The following is a 24,561-nucleotide window of genomic DNA, read 5'->3' on the forward strand; positions in this document are numbered from 1 at the left end:
TGGTGTATATGTACCACTGCTTTCTTATCCATTCATCTGCTGATGGGCATCTAGGTTGCTTCCATGTCCTGGCTATTATAAACAGTGCTGCGATGAACATTGGGGTACACGTGTCTCTTTCCCTTCTGGTTTCCTCAGTGTGTATGCCCAGCAGTGAGATTGCTGGATCATAAGGCAGTTCTATTTCCAATTTTTTAAGGAATCTCCACACTGTTCTCCATAGTGGCTGTACTAGTTTGCATTCCCACCAACAGTGTAAGAGGGTTCCCTTTTCTCCACACCCTCTCCAGCATTTATTGCTTGTAGACTTTTGAATCGCAGCCATTCTGACTGGCGTGAAATGGTCCTCATAGTGGTTTTGATTTGCATTTCTCTGATAATGAGTGATGTTGAGCTTCTTTTCATGTGTTTGTTAGCCATCTGTATGTCTTCTTTGGAGAAATGTCTATTTAGTTCTTTGGCCCATTTTTTGATTGGGTCATTTATTTTTCTGGAGTTGAGCTGTAGGAGTTGCTTGTATATTTTTGAGATTAGTTGTTTGTCTGTTGCTTCATTTGGTAGAAAGACCGAAATATAGATCAATGGAACAAAATAGAAAGCCCAGAGATAAATCCACGCACATATGGACACTTTATCTTTGACAAAGGAGGCAAGAATATACAATGGATTAAAAACAATCTCTTTAACAAGTGGTGCTGGGAAAACTGGTCAACCACTTATAAAAGAATGAAACTAGGGCACTTTCTAACACCATACACAAAAATAAACTCAAAATGGATTAAAGATCTAAACGTAAGACCAGAAACTATAAAACTCCTACAGGAGAACATAGGCAAAACACTCTCTGACATACCTCACAGCAGGATCCTCTATGACCCACCTCCCAGAATATTGGAAATAAAAGCAAAAATAAACAAATGGGACCTAATTAAACTTAAAAGCTTCTGCACAACAAAGGAAACTATAAGCAAGGTGAAAAGACAGCCTTCAGAATGGGAGAAAATAATAGCAAATGAAGCAACAGACAAACAGCCATTCTTGTCAAACACTTAAATCCCTTTCCGACTGCATGGCCCTCCAGTAGTAAATCCAGCACCATTTCCTTGATTTCTGAATCCAGTCCTGGAGGGAACTCATGATGGTCCTAGATGCTCAAGGACCCACCCTCAACAGTGCTCCCAAGCTCCCTGGCAGGTCCATCTGGGTCCAACTCAAAGTCTGCTCTTGTTCCTTGCAAAAGCTGTTTCGAACTTTTGCTCCTTACTTCCCTTACCTCAAGATAAAAATTCCTTGCTCTCCTTCCTCATCATCAATGAGATTTACCTGGAAGACTCTATTGCCTGACCATGCTCTTCATTTATATTTGAGGGTAATCCTTCCACATTAACTCTGGATACCAGTTTCTCTCATTTCAGTAGGGGCCTCACTCCCCTATCTGCGCTTCTCTTTCATAAAGTGATATCCTTTTTTTAGACTTTCTCTCCAAGGTTTTGCCTCTGGCTGTGTAGTCTCCTCTCTTGTTCTCTTTGAGTAATCTTGTTTACTCCATAGTTTTAGCTACCACACACATCCTGGAAGTCCTCAAGCTGTGTCAGTAGTTCAGGGTGCTTCCTAAACTACTGATTGGTTTACCTGATTACCTTCTGGATAGTTCCATTGACTTCTCCCTCCCTCTCTTTTTCCTCACCATTTATATAATGAATTATATTTATTTTACTTAACTATTTCATAAGTATTTTCATAAGCCTATCAATTTTATTTATTGGCTATTTCATAAGTATAATATTATTAAACTTCCTGCTACTGCCAAATCATTTTTTAAAAACACAACTGTAATTATGCATTCTCATGTTTAAAATCATATAATAGTCCTCATCAAATTTAGTATAAATGCAAATTCCTTGGTATGAAAAAAAGGTCCTTCAGTATTTGACACTTGCATCTCTCTAGCCTTTCTTTTCCCAAAGTATACTCAGAGGAACACTTTTTCTGTGGACGGTTTTACAAGATGGAACGTGGGGAATAGGAGAGGGGTGAAGGGCTCTATCGAGTTCAAATGCATTTGAGAGAGTAATGTTCAGTTGATAACTTTCAGACTATTGATTCTCAACTGGTGCTGATTCTCAAAAGCGCCAGATTTTCTTGAGACTTCATTATATATGCAAAGTCTTAAGCTTCACCCTGGACCTGCTGAACCAGGAACTCTGGGCGTAGAGCCTACCAGTCTGTGTTAGCACACCTGCCCAGTGATGCTAAGAAACACTAAGGTTTGGAAACCACTGTCTTAGAGATGTGTATTAACATCTTACTACAAGAAGTCTGGAAATAAGTCATTTGTTTAAGCAAACATTTCCTCAATTTGAGCATGGACCGTGTGTGTGTGTGTGTGTGTGTGTGTGTGTGTGTGTGTATAAGATACTCATTAATATGCTTAGAGAAACTTGTCAAAAACCTGAAGCCTTACATTACTAGTAATTCTCTATTTAGCTTTGTGTGCTTTTGTATTTAAATATCCTATCCTTGCATCATTTTACTAAAATCTTCCCCCAACCCTTGTCTGGCCAACTCCTTAGAAGAGATATTTCAAAATATGCTTATAGAACCGATACATGGGATGGCACAGAAATACTTCATAGCAACCTTAGAAGTGTTGCTTCCTCCTGCTACTGTTATTTCAATTTTTTTTTTCATGTAATGGTTCTCTCTGTTTATCGATCTCTTCTTAATGGAGTATCTTCATATTTTCTTCTTTGATATTGTGAAGTATAAAGTACATCTTATCAGCTTGTCTGTACAAGCTTCTTGTATTGGAATATCCTTTATCAACATAACAACTAGAAGCTTTTCTCAGTTGATCCTACACCCTGGTAACTTTCTACTTTTAAAAAATTATCTCCCCATTATGCTCTCATAGTCTTTCTTTCACATATCTTTCCTCAATTATCTGTTAACAAGATAATTTTTAGTCACTATAAAACTAATGGCAATGTTAAAATTGACATACTAAGTCATAGTTTTATAAACCTATTATATTTTATTTGTCTAGGTTAAATTATGTATTATACCTGTATACAATATAAATATGTATTTTAAATATTTTTCTTATAAATAGTAATTAATAGAGGTTTTAGTAAGTAATTAATGTACTTATTACTAGCTTTCAGAATTTCCACTGCCATTATATTTTTTCTAACCATAATTTCAAACGCTCTAGTAAAATTCTCAAATAGTAATAAAGTGTTCCATGGTGGCTTAGTGGAAGAATCCACTGGCCAATGCAAGAGATGTGGGTTTGATCCCTGGGTCGGGAAGATCCCCTGGAGGAGGAAATGGCAGCCTACTCCAGTGTTCCTGCCTGGGAAATCACATGGGCAGTGTAGCCTGGCAGAACACAGTCCATGAGGCCACAAAGAGCCGGACATGACTTAGCAACTAAACAGCAACTTAGCACAACTGAATTCCTCAGCAATCAAGTGAGTATCCTATGTATTGGGTTGGTCAAAAGGTTTGTTTGCGTTTTTCCACAAGACATAAGAATGTTTTGGCCAACCAAACACATGGTTGTACTCCATCCTTTTAAACATGCAATCTATTAAAATACACTGCTACTGCTAAGTCACTTCAGTCGTGTCCGACTCTGTATGACCCCATAGTTGACAGCCCACCAGGCTCCCCTGTCCCTGGGATTCTCTAGGCAAGAACACTGGAGTGGGTTGCCATTTCCTTGTCCAATGCATGAAAGTGAAAAGTGAAAGTGAAGTCACTCAGTCGTGTCCAACTCCTAGCGACCCCATGGACTGCAGCCCACCAGGCTCCTCCGTTCGTGGGATTTTCCAGGCAAGAGTACTGGAGTGGGGTGCCATCCCCTTATAAAGCGTGGTTTGTGATACCAATATGTGATACATAAAAACTAATGACAGTATCCTTTGGTTTATTCTGATGCATCATATAGAATTTTATGCAAAATAATGTTACCAGCTATAATCCTTTAGTGGTATTAAAAAAGGAATGGAAGTATGCTTTGTGACAGTTAAGGGACTTTGGAATTTGAGAACATCTGGTTCTCAGGGCCAGATGCATAAGGTTTATTAAGATCCTTTGAAGACTACTTTTAGTTCATTCTCGCAATTTGAAGTAATATGTGCTAACCACTAGTCTTTTGACTAATCTCAGTCTTCAGCTTTTAATATGTTACATTTTGAGCTTAAAGGTAAATGAACAGCACTTGGAAGTACCCTAGGAAAATTTAAGTCCCTGAAGGTACATTATAGTCTTTGTATGAGGTCTGGAACAACACAGGGTTATATTTAACTTCAGTGAGAACAATAATAGTGTGATAACTCATCTAAATCTGGTTACATATGTTGGGCATCATTAGAAGATATGCATATAGTCATTCAGCAGAGGGTGCCTGATCTTTGGAAAAGACACAGTAGTTGAGTAAGACAAATGATTCTTGTTTAGTTGCTAAGTCATGTCCGACTCTTTTGTGACCCCAGGGACAGTAGCCTGCCAGGCTGCTCTGTCATGGGATTTTCCAGGCAAGAATCCTGGAATGGGTCGCCATTTCCTTCTCCAGGGTATCTTCCTGACCCAGGGATTAAATCCACATCTCTTGCATTACAAGTGAATACTTTACCACTGAGCCGTCAGGGAAGCCAAATGATTGGACCAAATAAAATCTAATCCACCTTTTGTATGAGAGACCATGAATTTCCCGAGCTACCAATTGGAGTTTTCAAATATCCTGGACCTACAAGCTTATAAATACTTCAGCAAAAATAGTCAAGGAAACCATATGCTTCCCACTTATATACTTGAGTGAAAATTGTCTCCATCTTCATCTTTTTTTCCTAATTTTAAAAAGTAAATGTAAAAGAAGTGCTGTAAGAAAAATACCCAATGAAACAAAACAACCAGAATAATTTACCTGTACGTTTCAAAGAATTGCATGTGTTGAGTATGAAGTTTATATGTGAAACATTCAAGAGTATTATACTATTTTGATCTCACTGTAAATTTAGATCATTCAGACGACACTCCTTCTAGAGGTGACAGTGGAGAATTCATTCAGTGTGATAAATTAAGCATTCCAATATGATTTAAATATACCTATATGCATATAAAAAAACTTACAAAGTTAGAGTTAACTTAGATGTATTTGTGAGTGGAATGAGAGAGTTCTAGTCCATTCATGTAACTTTATATCTGTAGAATTTATCAGTACTGACTTTGTAACCAGCCTTTCTTGAGTTCTGCCCACATAAAACAGTGTGACTTTTGAAAAAATACTTAGGCAGGACAAATTTTAAACACACACCAATGTACACACAGAATTCAAACTTTGGCCCTGGAAGAAGTCACATAAAAGGGATAAACTCTATAATAATAATTCCTAAGATCATAAACTGCAATAGAGGAAGATAAACCTCCATCCCAGAACCAAAGCATTTGGAAATCCAAGCCTGGCTGTTGTGACTTTACCCTGTGGGATGCCGTTCAATGAAGGGAGAAAACCTGAATGTACTAACTTTGGCTTACGTGATCTGAGAGTTGTTCATAGCTCTCTTTATCTGATCCTCCTGTTTGACAGTGATTTCTAACTAAAGTCATGCCCTTTAACCTTTTATTTTGCATGTTGCCTGACCTTCTGAGCAGAGTAAGAAACAGGACATTCCTCGGGAAGATCAGGGACCAACCACCAAGAATTTGGATTTTTGGCCCCAGCTTATTACACTGATGGTCACTATTATTGATGAGGATAAAACTGCCTACACTCCTGTCCTGAATCAGTAAGTACATTTTTTTTGTTAATAAATGGATTTTATGCAGCTAAAATTAAGGAAACATAAACTATTTGAAGTACAGCTTATACTCTCATGACAATGACAGACTTGTCCAAAATTAAGCTATAGAAAGAAGTATTTTCTACTTTCATCAATAAACATCAATTCAGTGATAGTATGAATTTTTAGTTTCAACCCCATCGAGTGTGATTATTTCAATATGGAAACAAATATGTCCCCCACATTTATTTTTATTTGATGTAGAAAAACTTCCTCTTTCTACTGTCTTAGAAAAATGCCCTCTTTCTACTGTCTTAGAAAAATGCCATCCCCCCCCAATGTTAAAGAGCTCGTATTAAACATATTTCATTATGACTTTTTAATCATAAGGATTTGGCCCCAAACGTATACTTTCAAAATAGTTGTGTATGCTGGATTTAACAAATTTAATGCATTATTTAAGAGAACAAGCCCATTTTCTCAAATAACCTAAGCTTATGCTATCATGCATAGAATTTATAAATTCTATGCAGGTGAATTAAGGCAGGTAGGGTGACTGCAGCCATGAAATTAAGACGCTTGCTCCTTGGAGGAAAGTTATGACCAACCTAGACAGCATATTAAAAAGCAGAGACCTAACTTTGTCAACAAAGGTCTGTCTAGTCAAGGCTATGTTTTTTCCAGTAGTCATGTATGGATGTCAGAGTTGAACTACAGAGAAAGATGAGTGCAGAAGAATAGATGTTTTTAAACTGTGGTGTTGGAGAAGACTCTTGAGGATCCCTTGGACTGCAAGGAGATCCAACCAGTCCATCCTAAAGGAGATCAGTCCTGGGTGTTCATTGGAAGGACTGATGTTGAAGCTGAAACTCCCATAATTTGTCCACCTGATGCAAAGAGCTGACTCATTGGAAAAGACCCTGATGCTGGGAAAGATGGAGGACAGGAGGAGACAGGGACAACAGAGGACGAGATGGTATCGCTAACTCAATGGACTTGGGTTTGGGTGGACTCTAGGAGTTGGTTGATGGACAGGGAGGCCTGGCGTACTGCGGTTCATGGAGTTGCACAGAGTCGGACACGATTGAGTGACTGAACTTGAACTGGAAAGGTAGTAAAGCAGACGAATTAAAATTCATGGCTATTATAGAAGAGTCTGAAATGAACAACTTACCAAAATTCCACTAGCTATGAGACCTTGGGCAAATTATCTAATTTCCTTGGGTCTGCTGCTGCTAAGTCACTTCAGTCGTGTCCGACTCCATGCGACCCCATAGACAGGAGCCCACCAGGCTTCCCCGTCCCTGGGACTCTCCAGGCAAGAACTCTGGAGTGGGTTTCCATTTCCTTCTCCAATGCATGAAAGTGAAAAGTGAAAGTCAAGTTGCTCAGTCATGTCCGACTCTTCACGACCCCATAGACTGCAGCCTACCAGGCTCCTCCGCCCATGGGATTTTCCAGTCAAGAGTACTGGAATGGGGTGCCATTGAAGTTTCCTCATATATAAAATAAAGGCATATTATTACATAATATCCAAGACCCAGTCCACCTTTAATGTTGCGCCTTTAGGATTTATTTCACACCCACACACTGAGAGCTATACAACCCAAAATAACAGCTGACTCTGCCAACCAGGCATTTGCAGACTGCTTAATGAAGAGAGTATTTTGACTTATTGGTCATACCTGAAATGATGTAGGAATAGCAGAAATAGACAAACCATGAAGTACATTCCGGCTTAATATGGAAAACTGGTTTTATTGTTTCTTATTTTCTATACTGGTCAGATCAGATCAGATCAGTCACTCAGTCGTGTCTGACTCTTTGCGACCCCATGAATCGCAGCACGCCTGGCCTCCCTGTCCATCACCTACTCCCGGAGTTCACTCAGACTCATGTCCATCGAGTCAGTGATGCCATCCAGCCATCTCATCCTCTGTAGTCCCCTTCTCCTCCTGCCCCCAATCCCTCTCAGCATCAGAGTCTTTTCCAGTGAGTCAACTCTTCGCATGAGGTGGCCAAAGTACTGGAGTTTCAGCTTTAGCATCATTCCTTCCAAAGAAATCCCAGGGCTGATCTCCTTCAGAATGGACTGGTTGGATCTCCAAGACAGGGTCAAAAAGCTTGTGTGTAATCCAATTGAAATTCTAGTTATAGAAGAAATACATGTAAATACTCTAATTTTTATCCTTTTATGTTTCTTTACCACCAATATTCACCTGCCCCAAATTTCTTCTAAATGTGGAGAAAGTGGTTCTCTCTGGTGTGCAGGGATAGCATCATCAGGTTTGCTTTTACACTTTTGTTTTCCCTTTTTCCCTTATATCCACCTTTTCTGCCTGATGCCAGAGTGTATCATGATGAGCATCTGTAGAGACTTTGGTCTTTTATTTCTTCTGATAGCTCAGTACTAGATCTGCTCTTTTAGCATATAACATCCTCATTTCATCTTGGGTGGCTTTGAGCTGTTTTCTCATTTATTCTTTGGACTTTTCTTGAAGAAAGAGTAGATTTCCTCAAGGTAAGGAGATTAATAACTTGTTTCAAGACTGTGCCTTTGGGCTGGGGTAGGCCACTTGATAAATGACCATGGAATGAAGACAAATATCTGCTGAGAAATGCTAATTAAAAGTTATTTGAAAGAATTTATTTTTAATCAAATTTTTTTTCACATTTACCAAATATCATAAATTAGAATATATTAAAAGATACATTATAAAATCATGGAATCAAAGTTTCCCAGAGTCATCTTTAATCATATACCATTGAAAATATGCAAAGATTTTTAGTTCCTTTTTTGTTACAGTATTAAAGGAAGTAGAGGGAATATATTTACTTATGCCAAAAATAAATTTTAAATTATGGGCTACATTGAGTCTTCCAAGTATAAAAACAAGCCATGACACAAAGAAAGATATGTCTTTGCTTTTTATTTATTAATAGTGTCAGAGTTTAGAGTCACTTTTTTTTCTATGAAAACCTAGCTCGAATAAACCTGAATATCATCTCTTAGGAATCTGTATTTTATGATTATATTTACTCAGATTTTGATAATTTTCTAAAGATGTTTTGCTTACTAAGGTTCCTTAAGGAATCAAAATTCCAAATCATTCCAAAATTCCTTAAGGCGTTAGTTTCTCATATCATTAAGTCTCTGTTTTAGGTGAACTCACTTGGATAGCGAGGTGTGACCTTAGTGGCTGATGTTTGTTGTTGTTATGAAGTCACTCAGTCACGTCCGACTCTTTGCAACCCCATGAACTGCAGCACTCCAGGGTTCCCTGTCCTTCACTGTCTCCTGGAATCTGCTCAAACTCATGTCCATTGAGTCGGCCAATGTTTGCAGTTGTCTAATTTGATGAGATTTCCATTGATGCATGTTTCTTTATTTGTACGTATATCTTCACATTTGTTGCTGTTCAGTCTCCCAGGCATGTCTGACTCTTTGCAACCCCATAGACTGCAGCATGCCAGGCCTCTCTGTCCCTTACCATTTCCTGAAGTTTGCCCAAGTTCATTTCCATTGCATTGGTGATGCCATCCAGCTATCTCATTCTCTGATGCCCTCTTCTCCTTCTGCCCTCGATGTTTCTCAGCATGAGGGGCTTTTTAGTGGGTCATCTGTTCTCATCAGATGACCAAAATACTGGGTTTCAGCTTCAGCATCAGTCCTTCCAACAAGTATTCAGGCTTGATTTCCCTTAAGATGGACTGGTTCAATCTCCTTGCTGTCTAATTGACTTTCAGGATCTTCTCCAGCACCATAGTTCGAAGGCATCAATTCCTTGGCATTTCACCTTCTTTAAAGTCTAGCTCTCACAACTGTATGTGACCACTGGGAAGACCATAGCCTTGATTATATGGATCTTTGTCAGCAGAGTAATGTCTTTGCTTTTCAATACACTGTTTGTCATACGTAGCTTTCCTGCCAAGAAGAAAGTATCTTCTGATTTCATGGCTGCAGTTACCATCTGCAGTGACTTTAGAGCCCAAGAAGAGGAAATCTGTCACTACTTCCACCTTTTACCCCTCTATTTTCCATAAAGTAATGGGGCCAGATGCTATGGTCTTAGGTTTTGTTTTTTTTTTTAATATTTAGCTTTAAGCTGGCTCTTTCACTCTCCTCCTTCACCCTCATCAAGAAGCTCTTTAGTTTCTCTTCACTTTCTGCCATTAGAGTGGTATCAGCATCATATCTGAGGTTATTGATGTATCTCCTGCCTATCTTGATTCCAGCTTGTAACTCATCCAACCCAGCATTTCTCATGATGTGCTCAGCATATAGATTAAACAAACAAGGTGACAACAAACAACCCTGTCTTACTCCTTTTTCAGTCTTGAACCAATCAGTTGTTCCTTAAAGGGTTCTGACTGTTGCTTCTTGGCCCGCATACAGGGTTCTCAGGAGACAGGCAAGATGGTCTGGTATCCACATCTCTTTAGGAGCTTTCCACAGTTTATTATGATCCATGCAGTCAAAGGCTTTGATATGTAGTCAATGAAACAGAAATAGATGTTTTTCTGGAATTCCTCAGCTTTCTCTATGATCCAGTGAATATTGACAATTTGATCTCTGGTTCCTCTTCCTTTTCTAAATCCAGCTTGGACATCTGGAAGCTCTTGGTTAGCATAATGCTGAAGCTTAGCATGCGGAATTTTAAGCATGACCTTACTAACATGCGAGATGAGGTCAATCATTCAATGGTTATCACATTTTAGTAGTACCCTTCTTGGGAACTGAGATGAGGATTGACCTTTTCCAGTCCTGTGGCCACTGCTAGGTCTTCCATATTGCTGACATATTGAATGTAGCACCTTGATGGCATCATCCTTTGTGGTTCTGAATAGTTCTACTGGAATTCTGTCACATCCACTAGCTTTATTAACAGCAGTGCTTCCTAAGGCCCACTTGATTTTGTTCTCCAGAATGTCTGGCTCTGGGTGGCTGACCATACCATCCTAGCAGTCTGGTTCTTTGGATCTTTTTTGCACAGTTTTTCTGTGTATTTCCATCTCTTCTTGATCTCTTCAGCATCTACTAGGTCTCTACCATTTTTGTCCTTTCTTGTGCCCATCTTTGGGCAAAATGTTCTCTTGATATCTCCAATTTTCTAGAAGAGATCTCTAGTCTTTCCCCTTATGTGGTTTTCTTGTTTTATACACTGTTCATTTTAGAAGCCCTTCTTGTCTCTCCATGCTGTTCTTTGGAAATCTGCATTTAGTTGGATATACCGTTCCCTTTCTCCCTTGCTTTTCACTTCTCTTCTTTCTTTTGCTGTTTTGGAGAAGACTCTTGAGAGTCCCTTGGACTGCAAGGAGATCCAACCAGTCCATTCTGAAGGAGATCAGCCCTGGGATTTCTTTGGAAGGAATGATGCTAAGGCTGAAACTCCAGTACTTTGGCCACTTCATGCAAAGCGTTGACTCATTGGAAAAGACTCTGATGCTGGGAGAGATTGGGGGCAGGAGGAGAAGGGGACGACAGAGGATGAGATGGCTGGATGGCATCACTGACTCGATGGACGTGAGTCTGAGTGAACTCCGGGAGTTGGTGATGGACAGGGAGGCCTGGCATGCTGCAGTTCATGGGGTCACAAAGAGTTGGACACGACTGAACGACTGAACTGAACTGAAGCCCTCCTCAGGTAACCACTTTACCTTCTTACTTTTCTTTTTCTTTGGTTTTGTTCACTGCCTCCTGTACAACATTACAGACCTCTGTCCATAGTTCTCCAGGTACTCTGTCTACCAGATCTAATCCCTTGAATCTATTCATTACCTCCACTGCATATTCATAGGGAATTTGATTCAAGTTGTACCTGGCTGGCCTCATGGTTTTCCCTGCTTTCTTTAGTTTAAACTCAATTTTGCTATGAGAAGCTGATGATCTGAGCCACAGTCAGCTCCAGGTATTGTTTTTGCTGACTGTATACAGCTTCTCCATCTTTGGCTACAAAGAATGTGATCAGTGTGGTTTTGGTATTGATTATTTGCTGATGTCCATGTGTAAAGTCATCTCTTGTGTTGTTGAAAAAGGGGATTTGCTATGGCGAGTGCATTCTCATGGCGGAATTCAGTTAACCTTTGCTGTGCTTCATTTTGTTCCCAAAGGCCAAACTTGCCTGTTACTCCAGATATCTCTTTTTTTTAATATCTCTTGACTTCCCGCTTTTGCATTCCAATCCCCAGTGATAAATAGACCATCTTTTTTTTTTTTTTTTGGTGTTAATTCTAGGAGATTTTCTAGGTCTTCATGGAACTGATCAACTTCAGTTTCTTAGGCATCGGTGGTAGGGGCATGTTCTTGGATTATTGTGACGTTGAATGGCTTCACATAAATCTTCACATTTAGGAATCACTAGTTATCTTATTGGGTAGAAAAGCACAGTGTTTCACAAGGTAGAAAGTCCAGATGACTGACATTAGGATCAAATAGGCTGCTAGATGTGTATGCAGATTCTGAGCCCCACCCCAAATCTATGGAGTTAAAATGTGAATTTGGCCCAGAAGTCTGCATTATTAATAAAATACTCCTTGTGTGTTTTATATACATCAAAGTATAAAAGCACAGGCCAATTTATGAAGAAAACATGTCTGGCTTAAACAAGTTTTGTTTTTATTTTGAACTTTATAGCAAGAGAATGAATGATTTAAAAATACAGGCCTTATTTTTATATTTTTCAATATAATTTAGGGTTATGGATATAATTCATTAATGAAGTACTCAGGGTTATTATGAATAAAAACATTGCAGGCTTTTGCTTATTCTAATTTGATACTAATTTATAATCATATAATGTAAACATACAGGGAGAGATTTGTTTACTTTGTACACTAGTATGTATTCAGGCATATATATTAGTTGACTGAGTGAATAAATTGAAGGAAATCTCAGTGTCTGTTCTCTTCATTCCTACTCTACTGATTAATTAAGGTACTATTTTTTGAGGAATACTTATTCACCTTTTCAAAATTATTTTTTACGAAGTAGTTTTCCAGATGCCTATAGAAATCTCACTATTCTATTGAAACTGAAAACTATTAAGCAGAGTATTTTTAGAACTTCAGGTGTGGATCTCTCCCTTTTAAACAAATGTATTGAGGTATCACTTCAGTCACTCAGTCATGTCCAATTCTTTGCAACCCCATGGACTGCAGCATACCAGGCTTCCCTGTCCATCAAAAACTCCCAAAGCTTACTCCAGTTCAAGTCCATAGAGTTGGTGATACCATCCAACCATCTCATCCTCTGTCATCCCCTCTCCTCCCACCTTTAACCTTTCTCAGCATCAGGGTCTTTTCTAATGAGTCAGTTCTTTGCATCAGATAGCCAACGTATTGGAGTTTCAGCTGCAGCATCAGTCCTTCCAATGAATATTCAGGACTGATTTCCTTTAAGATGGACTGGTTGGATCTCCTTGGAGTCCGAGGGACTCTCAAGAGTCTTCTCCAACACCACAGTTCAAAAGCATCAATTCTTTGGTGCCCAGCTTTCTTTATAGTCCAACTCTCACATCCATACATGACTACTGGAAAAACCATAGCTTTGACTAGACAGAACTTTGTTCTAGCAGAGACAAAGTAATGTCTCTGCTTTTTAATATGCTGTCTAGATTGGTCATAACTTTCCTTCCAAAGAGCAAGTGTCTTTTAATTTCATGGTTGCAGTCACCATCTGCAGTGATTTTGGAGCCCCAAAAAACAAAGTCTGTCACTGTTTCCATTGTTTGCCCATCTGTTTGCTATGAAGTGATGGGACTGGCTGCCATGATCTTGGTTTTCTGAATGTTGAGTTTTAAGCCAACTTTTCACTCTCCTCTTTCACTTTCATCAGGAGGCTCTTTAGTTCTTCACTTTCTGCCATAGGGTGGTGTCATCTGCATGTCTGAGGTTATTGATATTTCTCCTGGCAATCTTCATTCCAGCCTGTGCTTCATCCAGCCCATCATTTCTCATGATGTATTCTGCATATAAGTTATACAAGCAGGGTGACAATATATAGCCTTGATGTACTCCTTTCCCAATTTGCAACCAGTCTGTTGTTCCATGTCCAGTTCTAACTGTTGCTTCTTGACCTGCATACAGATTGCTCAGGAGGCAGGTCAGGTGGTCTGGTATTCCCATCTCTTTAAGAATTTTCCACTGTTTATTGTGACCTACACAGTCAAAGGCTTTGGCGTAGTCAATAAGCAGAAGTAGATGTTTTTTTGGAACTCTCTTGGTTTTTCGATGATCCAACAGATGTTGGCAATTTGACCTCAGGTTCCTCTGCCTTTTTTAAATGCAGCTTGAATATCTGGAAGTTCACAGTTTGCATACTGTTGAAGCCTGGCTTGGAGAATTTTGAGCATTACTTTGCTAGTGTGAGAGATGAGTGCAATTGTGTGGTAGTTTGATCATTCTTTGACATTGCCTTTCTTTAGGATTGGTATGAAAACAGACCTTTTCCAGTTCCATGGCCACTGCGGAGTTTTCCAAATTTGCTGGCATATTGAGTGCAGAACTTTCACAGCATAATCTTTTAGGATTTGAAATAGCTCAACTGGGATTCCATCACCTCCACTAGCTTTGTTCATAGTTCAGTATTCTTGCTTTGTGAACCCCATAAACAGTATGAACAGTATTGAGGTATAACTGAATACAATAAAACTTTATACACACAATGTGTTTAGTTTTGAAATATGAACCATCACCACAATCAAGACAATAAACATATTCATAATTTCTGTGTGTCTTTTGTAACCTATCCCAGGCAACCAATGGTCTGCCTTCTAATACTACAAATTAGTTTGAAAATTGTATCCTTGTGTGAAATGAATAATATATTAAATACATCCCTTTGTTTAGTTGCTTTCACTAGTTACTATTTTGAGATTCATCCGGGTGTTTGTGGGTATCGGTACTTCATCTCTTCTTATTTCTAAGTGATATTCCACTGTATAGATACACCACAAAATGTTTATTCACTCATCTGTTAGGATTAGGCTTAAGGTCAAGGTGAACATTTGGATTTTTTTTCAAGATTAGGTTTCTGTGAATATTTGTTTATAAAATTTTAGGTAGAATTTTTATTTTCCTTGGATCATGTAATATGTACATATTACATGTACATTGTAATATGTACATGTATTTTGCCAAATACTTTCCAAAGTGTTTATACATTGCCAAACCTAGTGCAATTGGACATTTTACTCTTAGCTATTCAACTAGGTGTATAGTGATACTTCCTTATGGTTTTATTTACCACTTTCCTGAGAACTGATATTGACCATCTTTCATGTGCATATTTGCAATCCATATATCTTCTTTGGTGAAATGTCTGTTCAAATCCTTTTGCCATTTCCAAATTGGAATGTTTATCTTCTTATTAACCAGTTGTAATGGTTAAGATCTACTGTTAGATATGAAGGTTGCAATATTTTCTGCTATTTTGTGACTTTCTTTAACATTTTTTACATTTCTTTAGCAATCTTTAAAAAAAATTGATAAAGTAGTTCAATTTGTTGACTATCATCTTTACGATTTGTTTTTTGTGTGTTTAAGAAATCTTTGCATCCACCACATTCAAGTTGCAACACCATAGTTTTATTTTAGATGTCTGGTGTGATACAAACTTGTAAGATTTTCTGGGTTTTTTTTTTTTCATATTTTTATCTATCTTTCCCACTCTATTTGTTGGAAAAATTATCCTATCCCCAGTTGTTTTTGCAGCTTTGTCAAAAATCTGTTAATTAAATGTGTGAATCTAATTCTGGACTCTCTGTTCTGTTGACCCATATATCTATCAGTCTAGTAATTATGAACTTCCTCCCTTTTTGTCTGGAAAACTTTTTGTCTCTCCTTCAATTCTGAAGGACAGCTTTGCTTAATGGAGTATTATTGGTTGGCAGGTTTTCTCTTTCAGCATTTTGAAAACTCATCACAATCCCTCCTGGCTTGCAAAGTTTATGCTGAAAAATTCACTGATGGTCTTAATGGGATCCCCTTCTAAGTAACAAGTTGATTTTAAGATTCTTTCTTTGTCTGTTATATTTTCTTTGCTAAAATTCTCACTTTGTTTATGCCTTGCTCTCTGATCTCAGTGACCATCTTTATGACCATTATTTTGAAATCTCTGTTGGGTAAGTCAGTTTTTTCTATCTTACTAAGATCACCTTCTAATGATTTATCTTGTTCTTCTGTTTGAGACATATTTCCTTGTTGATGTTACTTTTTTTTTTTTTTTTCATTTCTTTCACTCTTTGTGTTGGTTTCTGCACATTACATGTTGGTCTTGGCACACTGTCTCATCATCAGTCCAGATGAAGCTCCCGGTTGTCTATCAAACCTTTATGGTTGTCTCCCATAGAGAGGGTGTGCCAAGATCAGTCAGTGTTCCAAGGAAGAGAATATCAGTCAGCACATAGATGCAGGCTAACCAGAAACTATACCCTCATGGAAGAGCTGGAAAACAATATAGTTAAGTTCCTTCCAAGGAGAAATTGGAAAACGGGTAGTTTTACCTGCTTTCTCTACAGAAAGCCCAGGCAGATAGTCATGAGAGTGGGGGAGGAACAAAGGGGTGCTCCTGCACCTAGGGAAAAGCTTCTGCTTTGCTTGCTGTCCTCCTGTGAAATGTGTGAATGCAGCTCTATTGGCTTTCAGAGCTAAGTGATTTGGGAATTCCATCCCTTTTATGGCAGCCATAAAAATTGAGTCACTAAATACATGGACAAACTCCTTTCAAGGTGGTACTAGCAATTTGGTTTTGTTGTTGGATCAAGCCAGAGAGGGAATGCAGGGGAAGTGCCTACCAGCTCCCCTGGACTCTAGGGAGATGTCAGTCAGCCTCTAGATGCATGTTAAATAAGAAGCCAGACCTTCAGGCATCAGCTTGTAAAGTAGGCAATCAAATCCCTCAAGGGAAGACTGGACAATGGACAGTTTTGCCTGCTATTTCTGGGCTGAGCCTTGAGGGGTAGCCACAGGAAGTGAAGTACACCCATTGCCAAATACTTCTTTGTTTGCCATAGTCCTTGAGCCACTGCATGTCTCTCAGTGGGATTTTCTGACTGTGTAGTTGTACAGTCTGTGCGTCTGTGGGTACAGGGAAGTTCAGGAGTTCCTTCGTTGTCATCATGGTCCCTCTGAAAACTACTTGTGCTTGATTGTGTTTTTGATATTTGTGTCTTTCAAGGAATTTTTCCATTCAATATAAGTGGCCAAAGTTGCTGTTGTATAATTGCTCATGACATTTCCCTATTATGCTTTTTTCTTTTAAAAAATCTTAGTACATTTCAGTTCAGTTCAGTAGCTCAGTTGTGTCCAACTCTTTGTGACCCCATGGACTTCAGCAGGCCAGGCCTCCCTATCCATCACCAACTCCCGGAGTTTGCTCAAACTCATATCCATTAAGTCGATGATGCCATCCAACCATCTCATCCTCTGTCATCCCCTTCTCCTCTTGCCTCCAATCTTTCCTAGCATCAGAGTCTTTTCCAATGAGTCAGTTCTTTACATCAGGTGGCCAAAGTATTGGAGCTTCAGCTTCAGCATCAGTCCTTCCAGTGAATATTCAGGACTGGTTTGATGTCCTTGCAGTCCAAGGAACTCTCAAGAGACTTCGCCAACACTACAGTTCAAAAGCATCAATTCTTCAGCGCTCAACTTTTCTCAGCAAAGATAGGGTTTACATTGGGGAGAATGGATAGCCGGAAAACCCAAAAACTATTAATCAAAGTACAAAAAACAAAGAAAATAAGTCATTTTGAAAGTGTTTATGAATGTTAATTATAGCCTTCTTGACATTTAAAATAGATGTTTTTCTGCAAATTTCCAAAATAAAATGTTATTTGGACAGAATAAGAAGGTTGTTGTTTTTTTTTTTCCCCCTAGGAGCACAGGAGTACTGTTATAGGATTTCTAACTAAGACTTGTACTAATTCAATCACTTTTTATGTCAACTTTCTGTCTCCCTGACTACATATTATATAGAAAAGAAAAGGTTCCTCTTGGATTTTCATTTTCTTATGCTCACCAGATGATTTATGCACAACTAGATATCTGTGTTATGAATATTATCATCGGCATTTAGGGAACTATGGGAAATTAATTACAGCCAGGCATTGTACTAAGCATCTTTACAGTTTAATGTCTAATTGAATCTTAAATGTAATTGCAATAGAATCAGTGCTGTTAAAATCCCCAAATTGCAGATGACAGAAGGGGTAAGTAAATTTCCCAAGATCACACATTTAGTAAGTGGCAGAATCAGAATCTAAGCAACCCTCTACATTAACAAAATGATTAATTGTAGGGAAAAGATCCCATAAGTAAGGGCAGGGCATTAATCCTTCAGCTCAGTGCAAACACTTCTGCTGTCTCAAAGATGAATCTGGATCTGGTCATGAGAAACCTGAAACAATAATTACAAACGTAAAAAGTGGAAGATGTGCCGTACGATGGCACCACTTGTAGTTGTGTATCAGCCAGTAGACAAAATGCAGGCAGGTTTAATTTTCTGTAGGAAAAATGTAAATTTGAAGTGTGTACCCACTGGGGCCCTCAGGAAAAACCAAGAAAGATTTTCTTTTCCCTAAAGTTCTCTGCATTAAAAAATTTCTCTGCCCCAACATTTGGGATACACAAAAGTGATCAGTTTTCTCTTGAGGATTAGGTGCAAGAAATGTCAGAACTGAGGCCCACATTTAATAACTCTATAGAATCTAACTTCATACATTTCTACATTTCTATGTCTTTTTATTTTTTTATTTTTTATTTTTATTTCTTAATTTTCCTTTTTTTTTTTTTTTCAAAAAACACATTTTTTTTTCTCTGGAGGCCCTCTGTGTCCTGCTGCTGGATTCTGAACTGGTTGCTCTGTTGGTCTATTGCAACACTGTTATTTGGAGATAGTGATTGCTACCATTGGTAGAAAGTTTCATTCATCTCACTTAATGTTGGTTACTGGGCAGTATGTTCCAAACTGGAAACCTAGCAATACACAAGACAGAAAAGTTATTTAATACTTTTTCAGGGAGTGGAGAGGAGTTAGATAACAACGCATATAAACGAACAGATAATACAGTGTTTCAGGTGTTGATAAGAAGGTAAAGCAAGATAAATAGAAAAATAGTAACTTGGCAGAAGTGAGGGCTGTTGCTAATATGTCAGTTTCAATGGCTAAGAAGATACTCTTGAAGAAAGTGACATTTGAATTGAAGCCTGGATGATTAAAGGAAGGCAGACAGAAACAGAGCTCTGTAACTGTAACCAGGAGAATCAGTAACAAGTACAAAGTTTCAGGGCTGAAGCCTGGCATGTTGGAGTAGCAGCAAGAAAGGCCATATGACTAGGCGTTAATCAATGGGAGAAGCCATAGGAAAAGTTGATGTCATAAAAGTTGCACTTTCATGTATTGGATGGTGCTACAGATTCCCATAGTTGACAAGGCAAACAGACTGCAACATTTTGCTTTCATGTTCTTATTTCAGTTGATGTCACCTGATATGTGGGCTTCCCAGGCAGAACTACTGGTAAAGAACTTGACTGCCAATGCAAGATACATAAGACATGGGTTCTGTCCCTAGGTCAGGAGGATCCCCTGAAGGAGGGCACTGCAACCCACCCCAGTTTTCTTGCCTGGAGAATCCCATGGACAGAGTAGCCTCGTGGGCTACAGTCCATAGGGTTGCAAAGAGTAGGACACGACTTATGCAACTTGGCAGGCAGGCAGGCAGGCACCTGATATGTGGTCAGCGTTTACTCAGGTTAGAGAGAAGTAGTAATTTGGTTAATCAAGATTTTTTTTTCTAATTATTATCTTATCTTTAGCAAAGCTAGTTTTATAAAACCTTAGTGGACTTCCTACTATCCAGCTCTGAGTTCCTTTACCTTTAAAATGTAAAGACTTAGCTGAAGCATTACCTCTTCTGGCAAGTCTTCCCTAATTTCGTCCAGGATGGATAAGTACCACATTATGGTTCTTCCATGAGTTTGCATTCTGTCATTGCATTTATAACTTGGTATTATGAGTATATGTATATAACTGTGTTTTCTCCACTATTCTAAAATGTTTTTGAAGGAAAAGACCATTTCTTGTCATCCTTTTATCTTCACAACCTTAGCATAGTGTGAGATGAAGAGATGATGTTCAACTTGTTAACAAATGGAGGTCCCACTGCATCCTGCTTACAAAATCAGTTACATACTCAGAAATGTTGGTAGCAAAGGAAAGGCACCTTTAATGAGAATGCCAATAGTCTGGGGAGATGATGGACTCAACATCCCCCCAAAACCAATTCTGAAGATGCTGCTTGGCCATGACATTTTAAAGAGCAAGAGTAAAGTAATCTTAGTTAATCACTGAGATAGGGATTCAGAGTGGTCACCATGCCCACCGCCCCACCCGCCTAGTGTGCAGACTCATTGACTTCTTGTAATCCTCCTCTAGTTGTAATTTTGTTTACACAGTTTATTTAGAAGATTACAAGCTTCCAAAGTGAACGGGAAGCTAGGTAAGAGATCTGGTCCTCTGTTATTTATTGATATTCATTCTTCATTTCTTTTTCTTTGATCTACAGAAAGAACTGACAAGTTAGGCAAGGTATTGTGTGATTAAAAGATTTGAGAGGTGTGCTTGAGCCAGAGATAAGCAGAGCATTGGGGTGCCTGGTTTAAAAGTTAATTCTAATGTACCTTTATTAAAGTGACAAGAAAAAGGGCTTCCTGCTAAGGGGAGTTTCCTATAAAGAGCTGCTTACAAATCCCCACTTGTCAGAACATGATTCTGTTTCTATGACATTAGGGGCAAAGGTCTATCTTCTATAATTTCTTCATGGTGATATAGGGTGCTGTATTCTCAGAGTGGAAGGTGTCATTGTGAGTCTGTAGCATTTCTGACAATTTTAGTCGTCTGCTTATATATATAGGCTGAAAGTGAAAGTGAAGTTGCTCAGTCATGTCTGATTCTTTGCTACCCTGTGGGCTGTAGCCTACCAGGCTCCTCCATCCATGGGATTTTCCAGGCAAGAATACTGGAGTGCATTGCCATTTCCTTTTCCAATATATAGGCAGAGAAACATACAATTATTTTGATGTCTACAGAGATGTAGATTATCATGAGCAATAAAGTTAATCCCATTCTCTTGAGGCCTGTTCTTGAAATTGTTCTAGCCATAGATTCAGTACTGCTCAAGTAGGAGCATCTAACATTATGGCTACAGTCTGGTCATCATGCAGTTAGCTTTTTTCTCCTTTGGTGGCAATTATAGTATCTGTAGAATAATTCTCTATTGTTTGTCTAATCATTAATTGTTTGGTTTGGTGTTGGGGGTTGGTGCCTGCAGGGTTCTACTCAGTTCCAGAGTCATGTTTACTGAGTAAGTAAAATTTGCATAAGTAAATACGGAAGTAAAAATTCCATACTTGTCCTTCTGCTTTGTCTTCAGCCTTATTCAGATTTTTCTCAGTGATAAGTGATATACCCTTCTCCCATCCTAACATGCAATTGAAACAAAACAATAGATGATTACTTGGTTTAGTAAAGTAACATCCAAAAGCTCCTTACCATAACAGGCCATCTAAAAGCTTATTGTGAGAAAAAGCAGAAAATTGCCGTTGTAACTTTATTGGCATCAGATAGGAACGATCATACACAATAGGTGCTTTTTCACTGAATACAGACAGATAAAATGACTGCTGAATCATAGTGAAAGGATTTAAGGGAACTAATTCTAAGCAGTCTTTGTAGCAATGCCTCATTCTTTGACAATGAGAGATCCATTCATAAATATGCATTATACTTGGGAAACAACTAACAAAAGAGTCTCCCTCCACTGATGCTTGGGCACTCAAGATGTTTGTTGGGGATCACCCAGTGGACATTAAGGTCTTTATTTTTACTACAAATCTCATTTTATTATAGTTATTTTGTAAGCCATCTTAGTATTTTTGAATACGATGAATACATCAGTAATAAGTAAAAATAAAGAGGACTATGTTTCAAGTACGCAAAGATAAATGTGACTTGAGTGGCTTAGTGATCTAACATTTTCGAGTGAGAGAGACTGATCTCTGAGACCTTAGAAAAGTTTTGCAACATCTTTCAAACTGTTTTCCACATGTGAAAAATTGGGAGGTAAAAGTGAAGACATAGGACCATTATCAGAATTCGAGGAGATGAAGCTTAAGAGCACTACCCCAGTGCCTGGTATTGCTTAGGTACTCAGCAAATATTAATTCCCACCTCTCCTTTACTGCCTCAAGCTCCCTGACCCTGACATGAATTTCAGAACTTGCTTTTCCCAAGTCTGTAATCTGGACATACTGAAGTAGCTTGAGAAACAGCGATCTGAAGGCAGTAAATTCCATTTGCTATTTCCTGCCCCAAAGACATTACCCAATGTTTTTAAAGCTTTATCTGGCCATTTCTACCTGCCTCACTACTACCAGGTAACATCTTCACTGTCTTACAAAATGCTGATTTTAATAGTTAAGCTAGATGCATCCCAAATTTTATTTTTCATATTTAAATTAAATATGTATTTAAAGATCCAAATTCATTAAAATAATGCCTTAGGTTGTAGATATAAAGAGAAAACAGAAGGATAAAACGTTAGTTGTATTTGAATGACATTAGTGACCCACTTTTGTTGTTGTTATAAGAGAACTTAAATACAAAAGGAACAATGATCACCACAGGAAATGTCCAAGAGTAGTTGAGTTCACAACGCAAATGCTTAAGCTGACTTTCACCTTTAACTGCAATGGTATGATGTGTTTCAGTTGCTCTGTAATCTGTAAGGCTACTTTGTAATTTACTAGTAGAGTCCTGTTTATATAAAGTTCATTCTTCTTGGCTGTTCTTTCTCTTCAAGGTAATAGCAGATAATTGCACTAAGGCATGTCAAATTTTTGTATTAACAAAAGCTGAATTTTAAAAAATAATAATGTTAAAAGAGCAGAGCAAACTAAGTGTCTCAACTTCTGGCTGTGACAGTGAAGTTTCAGTTGCAGACAGGACAGATATCAGAACCGTTGCTTACTCACATGAAACAAAGAATACATTTTTCTTCAAAGGCAAACTTTGCATATCAAAATAATACTTCACATATAATTTTTATCTGCTGTGACTAATGAATCAGTATTATCAGATCTGACAGTGGAAGACTGTGTTTGCCTTATTTCACGAAGAGATTTGCAAGATAATAAATTGAATTGTTAAATTGTTGTGTCTCATAGGATTCAAGGTTTAAAACATTTATGCTTTGCATTAATTGCTGCAAATTAAAAATGGGAGACATTCAAATAATGTTGAAATGGATCAACTATTTCATTAAACCTCTTTTTATAAATGATAGACTAAGTGAAGTCATGATTGCATGGAAAATAAAGAGGTGGAGCTATACCTTCTAAAATTCAATTTGTACCAATTTTATTTTTAAAATATAAATAATGAAATATGAATATTTAATACACTATATTATACATGTACTTAACTTTTAAGTATATATTGTAATTCCTAAGAGGTTAGGAAATGGTCATGGCATGCATGCATGCTAAGTCACTTTAGTTGTGTCCAACTCTTTGTTACCTTGTGGACTGGAGACCGTCAGTCTCCTCTGTCTATGGGATTCTCCAGGCAAGAGTACTGGAGTCGGTTACCATGCCCTCCTTGAGGGGATCTTCCTGACCCAGGGATTGAACTGTCTCTTTTGTCTCCTGCATTGGGAGGTGGGTTCCTTACCACTAGTGCCACCTGAGAAGCCCTGAAATGGTCATGGAAAGTTAAAACCTCTTTCAGTCAAGCTTGTATCATAGTTTGGAATTTATTTATAATTAGCATATAAATTGTTAATATATGGCTAGAGAATGCTGAAGTTTGGGAAACCAGTTAACTCCTGTGAGTATATAATAATTTCCCTCTTCAGTTCAGTTCAGTTCAGTCACTCAGTCTTGTCCGACTCTTTGCAACCCCATGAATCACAGCACGCCAGGCCTCCCTCTCCATCACCAACACTGAGACTCATGTCCATCGAGTCAGTGATGCCATCAAGCAATCTCATCCTCTGTCGTCCCCTTCTCCTCCTGCCCCCAACCCCTCCCAGCATCAGAGTCTTTTCCAATGAGTCAACTCTTCCCATGAGGTGGCCAAAGTACTGGAGTTTCAGCTTTAGCATCATTCCTTCCAAAGAAATCCCAGGGCTGATCTTCAGAATGGACTGATTGGATCTCCTTGCAGTCTAAGGGACTCTCAAGAGTCTTCTCCAACACCACAGTTCAAAAGCATCATTCTTTGGTGCTCAGCCTTCTTCACAGTCCAACTCTCACATCCATACATGACCACAGGAAAAACCATAGCCTTGACTAGACAGACCTTTGTTGACAAAGTAATGTCTCTGCTTTTGAATATGCTATCTAGGTTGGTCATAACTTTCCTTCCAAGGAGTAAGCGTCTTTTAATTTCATGGCTGCAGTCACCATCTGCAGTGATTTTGGAGCCCCCCAAAATAAAGTCTGACACTGTTTCCACTGTTTCCCCATCTATTTCCCATGAAGTGATGGGACCAGATGCTATGATCTTCGTTTTCTGAATGTTGAGCTTTAAGCCAACTCTTTTACTCTCCACTTTCACTTTCATCAAGAGGCTTTTTAGTTCCTCTTCACTTTCTGCCATAAGGGTGGTGTCATCTGCATGTCTGAGGTTATTGATATTTCTCCCAGCAATCTTGATTCCAGCTTGTGTTTCTTCCAGTCCAGCGTTTCTCATGATGTACTCTGCATAGAAGTTAAACTG

General features: G+C 38.5%; 1 protein-coding gene across 1 annotated transcript in view; it reads left to right on the plus strand.

Annotated features, from left to right (window-relative positions):
* Positions 1-24,561, plus strand: part of UNC13C (unc-13 homolog C (C. elegans)) — a 673,935-nt gene that overhangs the window by 438,373 nt on the left and 211,001 nt on the right. Inside the window, exon 19 of the mRNA XM_010836764.1 lies at positions 5,659-5,792. Coding sequence (XP_010835066.1) covers positions 5,659-5,792 — 134 coding nt within the window. The remainder of the gene's footprint in view (positions 1-5,658; positions 5,793-24,561) is intronic.

Source organism: Bison bison, unplaced genomic scaffold (genome assembly GCF_000754665.1).
Source record: "Bison bison bison isolate TAMUID 2011002044 unplaced genomic scaffold, Bison_UMD1.0 scf7180017864066, whole genome shotgun sequence".
Taxonomy (NCBI): domain Eukaryota; kingdom Metazoa; phylum Chordata; class Mammalia; order Artiodactyla; family Bovidae; genus Bison; species Bison bison.